The 12,082-nt window shown below is 39.5% G+C and overlaps 1 protein-coding gene across 5 annotated transcripts in view; it reads left to right on the forward strand.

Moving 5' to 3' along the window:
• The window catches only part of LOC141132481 (protocadherin-10-like), a 127,444-nt gene that overhangs the window by 79,552 nt on the left and 35,810 nt on the right, over nucleotides 1-12,082 (forward strand). For 2 of the 5 annotated variants that reach the window (XR_012242911.1, XM_073620884.1), the window contains exons 2-3: nucleotides 2,492-2,550; nucleotides 7,081-7,115. Coding sequence is in view for 4 of the 5 variants with exons in the window: in XM_073620884.1 (XP_073476985.1) it covers nucleotides 2,492-2,550; nucleotides 7,081-7,115 (94 nt within the window). In the remaining variant the exon portion in view is untranslated. Of the gene's footprint in view, nucleotides 1-2,491; nucleotides 2,551-4,661; nucleotides 4,703-7,080; nucleotides 7,164-12,082 lie in introns of all 5 variants that reach the window. The other 3 variants (XM_073620882.1, XM_073620883.1, XM_073620885.1) reach the window with 3 other exon arrangements.

Raw genomic sequence — 12,082 nt, forward strand, 5'->3', positions numbered from 1 at the left:
TTTTGTTGTAGAATATTGGGAACAAACAGTGAATGCTTATGCGTCCCAAACAAAACACAATTTGAACAAAGCCTCTATCTTGATAAAATAAAAAAAGACAACTGAATGTTATCTTGTCTCACAATACCTATTTGAGCAAATGCCAGGAGATTGCAGTCCTGAAAATATAGTTTTCCTTCCCTGAGGGCCAGTATTATTCTCAAAATCTCTAGTAAAATATACAAGGAGTTTACTGAGCAAAGGGCAAATAAGAAAAAGCTATATTTAGTGGCTATAATTGTATGCAAACACAGAGGCATCCCAACAACCCTTTATACTGTATTTACATGTTTATGCTTATCTTCACTAATAGGCACTAAAAGCTACCAACTGTACCTAATTTCCAAGGGCAGTTCAAGGCCTTGGCAGCGAGTCCCTTTCTATTGATCATGAAATCCCTGCTCTTTGATTTTTGTATTCATTTCTTACTATGTATTCATGTTTTTTAGCCTTTTTAAGTTAACTTTGTTTCAAAGACATCTATTAAATCAGATTGAAACTTTATTATGATAGGGACAGATAGTGTGCATTTTGAAAGGGACAGGTTGTGATTTAGTTTAGTATAATAGGGAGAATGTGAGCTAGGAGCTCTGATCTAGGAGCAAAGCACATCAAAGGACTTTTTTCTTTGATATAAATACACCTGTGTTTGAAGATGTCTGCAGATGTCTTAGCAGCCACCAGGCAATACATTTGAATTGGCAAAAGGTTAAGATCTCTGTACAGCTCTCAGTGGACTTAAGGAGAAAGGGGAAAAAATTAAGTTATATTTGGAAACTTGATTTACTAGGGTATTTTTTTTTTTTTTTTGCCCACAAAACAATATTTGTAATCTGATTGGTTTCTTTGTGAAACAGCTCATTTTCCTCTACTACACTTTAAAAAAAATAAAAAATGTAATTTGTATTTCACACTTCAGTCCATTTTGAAAAGCTTGCTCAAGGTTCACATTCAGGTATGGTGGGAATAAGACATTTTGACAATTATTTTTTTTTCCCAATTCAGGTTGGGAGATTCCCCTCACTCCCTTCGAGGTCAAGTGGATAGGATCAGTGAAGGAACCCCCTCTCAGGGACACAGACTGTAACAAAAAATGACCGGTTATAGCACCCCCCTTTCCATATAATTTAAAATGCCAAATCACTGGAGCTAAACTATTGGCACAGTGTAGGGGTGCTGATTTGGTTAAAGATTTCAATCTTGACCCCCCTTATTACCCAAAGTTTTGTTTTTAGTGCCTATATCAGCTTAAAAGCAGCAGGTTGCTATAAAGCAATGCTGATCCTTGCCACGTGTCAGCAGTAGAAAGTACCGCCAAAAGCAGGAATGCCCGTAGACCAATGGTCGTCAAGCTACAAAGTATGGGGAGTCCCAACTGTGTCTCTTTATATCACCAAGGAGCAACACTTAATATTCAGCATTTGTAATGCTACAACCCAGGTAGCAAGCAACTGAGCTACAAGTTTGAAAATGACTTGCTAAGCTATTGCTAGACTTATCAGGCTTCACACATGTGTTGCGCAATTGCAGAAAGTTCACATTGCATGACTCCAGATAACTTTCTTTACAAACATTTTGCAAGTCTGCTGCAAGTTCTGGTTCAGTTATGTTGTACGATAGTCATCCCACCACAGGGGTCACTGTGGCTGAATTTTCATGCTGTAGACTTGCAGAGCCCTTGCTGTATACTCACCACTGCAACTTTCTTCTTAGTAGAGACTTGCAAAAATTTGCTGCAAATTGGAAAAGTGTCAACTAGAACTTGTGCTTCAAGTGCTCTGCAAGTGTACAACTTGCCAGCAAGTTAACAGACTTACAATTCAACACTGCCACACATTTGTGGCAAGTTATCCCTGCTGTCTGGGAAAGGACTGTCAGGGTCTTCAGAAATACTACATGGTCATAGTCTGTGGATATGCTATGGGTGGAAATTTCAGACATGCTGCAGAAGACACTGGGACTTCTGGGGACATGTTACAGGAGACTGCTAGAGGTCACTGCCCCTTTACAAATCAGTGATCCCAATCCCACTAGAAGACTGCTTAGGATTGAAGGCAACAAAACAAGCAACAAAGGGCCAAAGGTGAACCTTGGGCTGCAAGTTGGGCACAAGGTCCATAGACCTATTTATTTCTTAGTTTCTATTACCTGACAGCTATAATTCTTTATGCATTTTCTTATTATCTTTTATGCAGACCTTTCCTGAAACACATCAGATTTTCATTATAACCAAGCCACCTGCAAATCATCTCCATTCAAATGTAATTAAGGATGAGTGTATGCAAATTGGTCTCATGCAGAGATATGCTAAAAATCTTGCCAGTTGGGGGTCACTAAGAGACTGGAGCTGGGAAAACACTATTCTAAGCAAAATTCAAAGAACAGTCTCTGGGGAAGAACACATAGGTTATGTGTATGATTTCATTGTTCTGTCCTGCTTTGTTTTTTATAGATAAAGCTTCCCAATACTGACTGGTCACCGCAGAAGACACAGAAACCAAGCCTCAAAAGGTATATTTATTCAGTGCTATTGTCATTTGCCTTTTAATAAAAGACAATGCATTCTCTGGCAATGTATGAATAATGCATAATAATTACACATGGAATGCTATGATTAATAATGATTGTACTATTAAATGTTTTTCAAAGGTTGTTACAATACGTGCTAATAGCTGTGAGAGAAGAACAGAATACAGGGCTGAATTGAGCAATCCCTTCTCTCACAAAGATACAGAATAGAGAGTTCATGAATAGCGACATGCCTACTTACTTATTTTATCTATTTTCAAGCAGTCATTAATAAAGAACTTACCAAGGATTTATTTTGGAGGCGTGCTCTTCCTATTTATTCTGTGTGCCTTGCCTAAGAATTCTAAAAGCCAAAACTCTTTTCTTTAATTTTGGATAGAGTAGGGAATTGTTAAAACCCTGCTTGGTTTTTGTGTACAGATAACAGGAAGTGAGAAGAAATATCTCTAAATTGAGGTAAGTCCTCTATTAGATAGTTGTCACAGGAAAAAGTGTCCTCATTGGAAGATTTCTATTGTGTTCCAGTTCTGGTGGCAACTCAAAATTTTGAATTCACCTTCATTCTTATTCCTGCTGACAGCAGTCTAAAGGACAAATATAATTATTAATATAATTAATACCAGAAAGCATTAAAAAACTGACAGGGGTTCTAAATATTTTCCACTGTGTCCAAAACAAAAAAGTTTTGCCTTTAGATATTCTTTGAGTCACATAATGTTGTGAAGAAGGATGGTGGGCAAGGTGAGCACTGTGTTTCATTCTTTTAAAGCAGAACTATAAGCAATGTGAGAGATCAGTATCTAATGACAAAGGTACCAGGAAGGTATCACAATCTTTTCAGTTCAGCTTGAGGACACCAAGATCAACATGTCATTTTAAAAAAAAAAAATTCACACTTACAAAAAATCTTCCTTAGGAGGGTCCATCAAACATTTTTCAGAATTTCCAGTTTCCTGACTTAGTTTTAAATGTTTGTTGGCTAATGCAACCATTCAGCTGTGTGTGGAGCATTCTCATATTGCCATCAACAGCACTCATTTCCAGCCGAGAGCCCAACCTTTGTAAAGCCCCTGTGGTTTCCTATCAAGGTACAAAACCTGTAGTTGACGGGTTCTTAGGAAATCTACCCACTGTTTCCCCGTCACAGACAGTCCAGAGCCATATTGAGATAAAAATCTTTTTTGCCTTTCTTTCACCTTAAAAAAAAAAGCCACAATCTGGGCACAACATACACTCTGCTCCTTACATACCCCGTATCTTCATATATTTACTATTTAAAAAATGGAAATATGTTTTTAATTAGTACCACAGTTTCATATGAGATTCTTCTAATTTTCTAATTTTCTGTATAGCAGCACACAGGCTGGGAGAGGAAGGGGCAATATTGTAAGCCAATCAGACTCTAGTCTAATGCATACCAGTGTTTAATGACCTCGTTCATGAGCTGTTGCTTTCCAATTATCCAGTCACAAGCTAAGACACGTCCATGAACAAGCTGTATTGTTTTAAATTAGGTCTCAGTTCAGGGACCTGGCTTTACTGTGCTGGTAGGTGTGAGTGAATGAACTGAGCTGACAGCCTTTGGCAGGTAAAACAGTATAGAAAAAAATTGGATAAAATCGTCAAGGAGGTACCATCTGTAAAGATAGCCCAAAGGAAGGGGAGTGTAACAATATCTAAACAGAAATAAACATAATAAAAACACTCAACCCACCCAGGGGAAAGGGGTCTATTGCTTATAGCCCAGACAGTTAATAGTAATAATAATAAGGCTAATAAAGCAAGTTCCTCTGAATCAAACCAGTAATTTAAACAAAATTTCAGGAACGGGGAGGAGAGCAGGAAAGAAGCCCAAAGGGCTGGAAAAGGATTCATCAGGGAGGAACACCCAAAAATTAATCAAAACGAATCAAATATTTCAACTGTGCATTTATGCACTAACTTATAGTTCTGCTTTAATAGTAAAGGCTTTGCTGTATTTCTTAAAAGTACCATTTAATGGTTTTGTTTGAATACCGTATGTATTTTTTTATGTTGAGGTCTAAGTTATTAAATATTGCATATGAGTATTTTTCCATATTTATTACATGCAGCCAGCAGATGTCAACACGTTTCAATTCTGCTAAACAGGGGCGTAAGTACAGGTCATTGGGCCCCACAGCAAAATATTGATGCGTGAATCTCCAATATGTTATTCACAGCTACTTCTAGACAGTGTTATGAAATGGGCTGTAGAGATTTTGTACAGTGGTAACTTCATTCTATCCTGGAGGAAATCTGTTCCTGAACATGAATTCAAGTATGTGATTTGGAAACAGTGTTGCTGGGTTGTTTTTTGTAAGTGCCACACTGACTTATTCTTTATGACCTATGCACTCTGAACATTATATACTCCTGACCCCTACACTCTGTGAGTTACTTACTCCTCACTCCTGCACTCTGCAAGCTACTTTTTCCTGATCCCTGCATTCTGTGAATTCTTTACTCCTGACCCCTGCACTCTGTGTGATGCACACTCTCAACCCAAAGCAGACTAGGCTCAGGTGTTAATATAACTATACTCTTAATTCTCTCCCACTGTGCAAACAGTTTCATGCAGTGTGCTGCGTGCAACACTATTAGCCCATGCCCCCTACTCAGTTTATTGTCTCACCCCCAGGCCCACTGATTTTCAAAAGTTCCCAGATATGCCTTGTTATATATAAAAGGAGTGGAACTTAGTGATGCAGAAGTTGAAGCTTCAAGTGACCTTTCCAGAATATGGTAACATTTTAAATATTGGACAATAGAACTACATCTTACAACCACTTATGGCATAAAATGCTGCTTCTGTCCAGTTGTTAAGTGTTGCATTAACGTTTGTGTGATGATCACTTTAACTACTCGTCCAGAACTGTAATCTTTTGCCAAAGGCTGTCAAGAGAACTCTTCATTTAAAATGTTAAAGCCCAACTTTTGCCAAAAGTTTTAGTACTGGATAGAGCAGGGAAAGGTTTAAACCCCTGTCTGGGTGCCTATTGGAAAAATTTCCCCTTTAAAGGGTATTATACAGAAAAGGAAGTGAGTGGAAATCTCCTTAATGTGAGATCTCCACTTTCTTCCTGTTTACTGTTGCTGGTCCTGAGAACAAAATTATCCCGTTTACTGTTGTAAAGTTTCCAGTCAAAATATATACCAAGTTTAAGAACTCATGCACTGGGTGTAAAGGGGCATTATGTAAATGATAGTCATATTTCGATGTATGGGAGCCAAAGGTGTTGCCCACAGCATTCTGAACAAATAAATGACAGGATATGGCTTTACGTGTGTATACACAGCTCTGAGTGTAAACATGCATACACACATAGCTGAATGCTCTTGGATCCAGACTGTTTGCGTCCAGGGGTGTACATATGTATGTATATGCAAGCTTGCATTTGGAGCTCCGTATATATCTATGTACAGCTGTATTATGTAATACATTTGTACAGGCGTCTGTATGCAACATGTGACTCTAGGGCACCAAAATATGGCCTTATTTTATGTTATGTGCCCTAACACACCCATGTGCATCAGTCTTGCATGCATGAGCTGAACAACTGAAGAAATGGGGGTTTGAGCCCATGTGATTGGCTCATGTGACTGGGCATCCTCTCCAAACATTATTTCTTTTGCTTTCATAAAAGTGTGTGGAGGCTGGTAATTTGAATGAAAACTTTGTGAGTTGCTTTGTTGTCGCATTGCCATGATATACCGATGATGATGTTTTTTCTTCATAGAGTTGGCTTACAACATGATCCATGATTGTATTTTCATGCGTTAAGCCGTATTATGACACGTTATGTTATACAGCCAATTCAAAATGAATAGGCTGTAACTTATCTCATCTACTGAAAATGTAATGCACGCTGCATTTTCTTGCTGCACAGCAAATCACAAAATATATCTTGCATTGATATTCATTGTGGTGAGTTGTAGCACAGGTGTGTTGTGGGGAGGTGTATTAGGATGCCATTTAATATTAATGGCACCACAATGCACCATGTATGGCGTGTAACTGCAAGCTGTGGTAACGTGATGTTGCAAAGTGCTAGTATGAATGAGTCCTTTAACTTGGAGAAAGCTACCTTCTTTAAATGTGTTTTAAAGATTACATTATTATCTTAAGTTTGCATGGGCCCATACAAGAGACACAAGGGGGGGGGGATTAGAGTCACTTCTCTGAATAATCTAGCTGTGTGACCTGAGCTTCATCCATTCAGTTTTAGCCAAGCAGTTAATAGTAGCCTGGTATTCTTGTGAAAAGGAGCCCAGTGTGCCATTTGCTGGCTGCAAATAAAATTGAAATCTTTATATGCAATATTTCATATTTATCTGAGTAAAAATAATTACAGCTTTTTGATAAATAAAAATACAAAACACTATAAATTCAACTTAATTAACATACATTACAGTATCAGAAGCAATATGAAATATATTAATTGTAAATTGGGGACAGAATATAAATATCTTTTTTTTGTTCTTGATCTCCAGTTCACAGAGTCTTGAAGATCTTGGAACTCGAAAAGGTGTGAAAAAAGATCATGACAGACTACGTTCACTAGTTACCCCAACTGGTCTGTATACACACATTGCCCCTTTGCAGTGGTCTTAGACCAGTTCAGACAATTTCCCACGCTTATCCCTCTGTGTATATCCCACCTCCTATAGTCTGGAATGGTCACGTGGCCGATGACTGGAAACTCAAGCTATATTGATGCAGAGTAGAACTACAGGAAAGATGAGATTACTCCTGAAATATTAAACATTATCTATGAGTACAATGTCTAGAAAAGTGAAATATCCAGGGGTCAACAGGGAGCAATGCTCGAATCTTACATCCAGATCAGTTAATGACAATTAAAAAAAATCCCTGATCCCAATATGTGAGCTGCCAATACTGACCTCCTTCTGGAAATGCACATTATCTGACTGCCATGCTGTATACACTATAGAATCTTTGATCCAGGACAGGCATGCAGCAAGTTGAGACAAAATCCCTAATTTGCATACCCTCTGGGTAAGTGACAAAAAATATTGAAGCCACTAACGTAGCATGAAATCCAGGTAGCTAGCTTGTTCAAAAGAAGCTTGCAATGGCATTAAATATTTATCCCAAATTAGTTTTTTTTTAAAAAAGGTACTGTGCCTTGCAAAAGTATTCACCCCCTTGGCTTTTTAACTATTTTGTTACATTACAGCCTTTAATTCAATGTTTTTTTAATCTGAATTATATGTGATGGATCAGAACACAATAGTCTAAGTTGGTGAAGTAAAATTAGAAAAATATATACATAAAACTATTTTTCAGAAATAGAAAACTGATAATTGGCATGTGCGTATGTATTCACCCCCTTTGTTATGAAGCCAATAAAAATCTCTGGTGCAACCAATTACCTCCAGAAGTCACATAATTAGTGAAATGATGTCCACCTGTGTGCAGTCTAAGTGTCACATGATCTGTCATTACATATACAGACCTTTTTGAAAGGCCCCAGAGTCTGCAACACCTAAGCAAGAGGCAACACTAACCAAACACTGCCATGAAGACCAAGGAACTCTCCAAACAAGTAAGGGACAATGTTGTTGAGAAGTACAAGTCAGGGTTAGGTTATAAAAAAAATATCCAAATCTTTGATGATCCCTAGGAGCACCATCAAATCTATCATAACCAAATGTAAAGAACATGGCACAACACCAAACCTGCCAAGAAACGGCCACACACCAAAACTCATGGACCAGGCAAGGAGGGCATTAATCTGAGAGGCAGCACAGAGACCTAAGGTAAACCTGGAGGAGCTGCAGAGTTCCACAGCAGAGACTGGAGTATCTGTACATAGGACGACAATAAGCCGTACGCTCTATAGAGTTGGGCTTTATGGCAGAGTTTCCAGAAGAAAGCCATTACTTTCTTCAAAAAACAAAATGGCACATTTTGAGTTTGCAAAAAGGCACATGGGAGATTTCCAAAATGTATGGAGGAAGGTGCCCTGGTCTGATGAGACTAAAAATGAACTTTTTGGCCATCAAAGAAAACGCTATGTCTGGCGCAAACCCAACACATCACATCACCCAAAGAACACCATCCCCACAGTGAAACATGGTGGTGTCAGCATCATGCTGTGGGGATGTTTGTCAGCAGTCGGGACTGGGAAATTGGTCAGAGTTGAGGGAAAGAAGGATGGTGCTAAATACAGGGATATTCTTGAGCAAAACCTGTACCACTCTGTGTGTGATTTGAGGCTAGGGAGGAGGTTCACCTTCCAGCAGGACAATGACCCCAAACACACTGCTAAAGCAACACTTGAGTGGTTTAAGGGGAAACATGTAAATGTGTTGGAATGGCCTAGTCAGCCCAGACCTCAATCCAATAGAAAATCTGTGGTCAGACTTAAAGATTGCTGTTCACAAGTAAACCATCCAACTTGAAGGAGCTGGAGCATTTTGCAAGGAGGAATGGGCAAAAACCCCAGTGGTAAGATGTGGCAAGTTCATAGAGACTTATCCAAAGTGACTTGGAGCTGTGATATCCACAAAAGGTGGCTCTACAAAGTGTTTAATTTAGGGGGGTAAATAGTTATGCACATTGACTTTTTCTGTTATTTTGTCCTATTTGTTGTTTGCTTCACAATAATAAAAAAAAAAATCTTCAAAGTTGTGGGCATGTTCTGTAAATTAAATGATGCAAATCCTCAAACAATCCGTGTTAATTCCAGGTTGTAAGGCAACAAAACACGAAAAATGCCAAGGGGTGTGAATACTTTTGCAAGGCACTGTAAGTGCACTTTTAAACAAAATGCATTTATTCTTTTTTGTCCCCTTCCCCTGACTTCACCTAACCCACACTCCCCCTCCACATACTTACCTGTACCTTAGTCTGACAGTCACGGTTCCACCATTTGCTCACATCCTTACTGTTCTGGCCATGCTACACATTATTGCCCCATAAACATCTTTAGGCCCCAAAGCCAGAAGGTTATAAGATGGTCTCAGAGAGATCCCTGGGGCTGTAATGTGCAGGCATTGCCAGGATAGTGAGGACTTGTGGCGCAGGAGGTAAATAAAGAGCAGATCTGCGACTGTTGGATTGATGTAAGTATGTATCTCTGGAGGCGGAGGATGGGTAAGGTTAGATCAGGGAAAGGGGGCAAAAATGATCAGTGCACTTTTTTATTATAATATTTTTAATATTGCATTTTTAAATAAAACATTCAAGGTGCATTCTATTCAATTGGAACACAGGTTAAACTTCTGCTCCAACCAAAATTATTTTGTTTTGGATAGAATGAATAAGGATTAGAGCCTGTGACAGTTTCTACTGATATCTGTGTCCCTGTTGGGGAGATTTCTCTAACAAGGACATAGACAAAAAAAAAAAAAAAAACACAACTTGTGCCTTCCTACCTCAGTCAAAACTGTTCCCCACATTTCTTATTCAGGTGTCACAAGGATACAAAATGAGGGGAAATCTTCTCAATTGGATTCCACACAGCACACCCATGTAGCGCTCACCCCCTCAAGGGCCGCGATTTACCATAGATGCAACATCAGCTAGGCACACAGCAACAGTCACTCTTCTGGCTCAATGAACAGTCTAGTGGTTACCTTTTTCAATATTTATAGCTGAACAAACTTGGATAGGACATAGGGAGCTGTGGGATACTCCATTAGCACTGAACAGTAACAAGAGGACACTCTTCACCCTGTCGCTACTCCCTAGGACAACCCCCCTTAGTATTGGCCCAGTAAATGGATCCTGCACCCAGGTCTGTACACACAATACCCCTGGATACTTGGATCCCTCCTTCCAGACCAGATTCTCAGTGAAATCCTATGATTAGTTTCTAAAACTTTCAGCAGACAGGCCCCCCAGCATTAGCACAGCTGGGACCTCGATTAACATACTGTAAGTAGAATTTCAGCTGGGCTGCCTAGAAGGGCAGCAGCCCTTCACGTTTGGAAACTCTCCTCCTGGACAAGAACAGGGCAGCTCCAGACCCCAGACCATTTATGCACTACCCTAGCCACCTTCTGGGCACCCTTCCCCAGGGCCTGGCTAAGACAACATAAATATTCAGGTTGCTGATTTTCCTTTCCAGACCACTACATTCTAGAATACTCCAGAAGGCAGGGGGCAAACAATTAAACCTGCAACCAGTGGAGCCCAGAACAGCCCAAAGCAATCACAAGCTGCTCAACTGATTACAGAGAAGCCCAAAAAATCAAAGTTTACCTAACCATCCTAGCAACATGTCTGAGAGCGTGCTTCAGCCAAAAGAAAAAAAAATGTTTCAGTTCTGTGATTGGAAAGGAGGAGTTGAATGACTGCAGGTCCTCTGCCCATTCACACAACTCATGGGAGTGTAGCAAGTTGAGTTCTATAAATGGTGGCGGAGGCAGCAGGGGGCAGGTGAGAGGCGCCTAGCTCTGCATTTACATTTGCAGTGCAGCTCAGTGTTATCTACTATCTTCCAGATGGTTAAAACTGATGAGAGATTGTCTACAATGTCTTTAGTGTGATTCACTAAAAAGGTGTAAGTGAAAGGTAACAAGAGGAATGTGGTATGTGAATATAAGGAATAAAAAAAGAATACATAACATCCTTTTAATTGCCAGATACTCTCCCTGTAACCATACACAGGGTTTCTTCTTTTCTATAGTTTAGACAGCCTAAATTTTTACCATAAAATACAATAATTCAATTTAAGAATAATTGGCACTTTATGGTGGCCTGAAATGCCAGATGACATTAATAAGGTGTGTTGCTGGCAAAACCTATGGGTGAACAAATCCAAGCAGGTTTCATCCAAAATTGAATAACAAGATTTGAATGTACTTGCAGTTCAAAGGGTCAGCACATCTAAAATGTATATCCCATTTGGTTGCCAGTTTGCCAGGATTGTTCCTGGATTAGGACACCTGCTGTGGCCATTATATGGTGTCCAACTTTAACATTCCTTGTTTGATTTTGTACATATAATATAGAGCAGCCTTACTCAACCAGGGTTCTGTGGAACCCTAGCCTTCCTCCACAGATTGCTAGGGGTTCCTTAAAGAAGAATTCCAGGAAACATTTTTTTCTCCAATGCAGTGGGGCTGTGCCCGCAGAGCAATTTGGCTTAACTACTGGTTTGTGGAGCAACAGTATAAGAAGGCTTTGTTATGACTACTTTTTTGTGGGAGAATATTTTTCCAGCGTAAATTAAAAAGCGATGGGGGAGGGGATAAGGGTACTCCCTTACCCCAGCTGCACAAAAATAAGGATCAAGCTTCCTGGTCTGCAGCAAAAGCAAAAGGTTTCCTTTGTGCCTCCATGTCCAGTTCTAGTGCTCAGACCCACAAGTCTTCTTTCACTCACTAGGGTTCAGGGACTCCTAAACGTGTTAAGCAGATAAAGAGCTCAAACGTGCAGATAAATATACTGCAGCATAATGTTCCATCAAAGCCAGCTCCAACTGAAGTAGAGGTATGTCTGGGGGCCTTTGTGGATATTTGG

The sequence above is a fragment of the Aquarana catesbeiana genome, linkage group LG03 (genome assembly GCF_042186555.1).
Source record: "Aquarana catesbeiana isolate 2022-GZ linkage group LG03, ASM4218655v1, whole genome shotgun sequence".
NCBI lineage: Eukaryota > Metazoa > Chordata > Amphibia > Anura > Ranidae > Aquarana > Aquarana catesbeiana.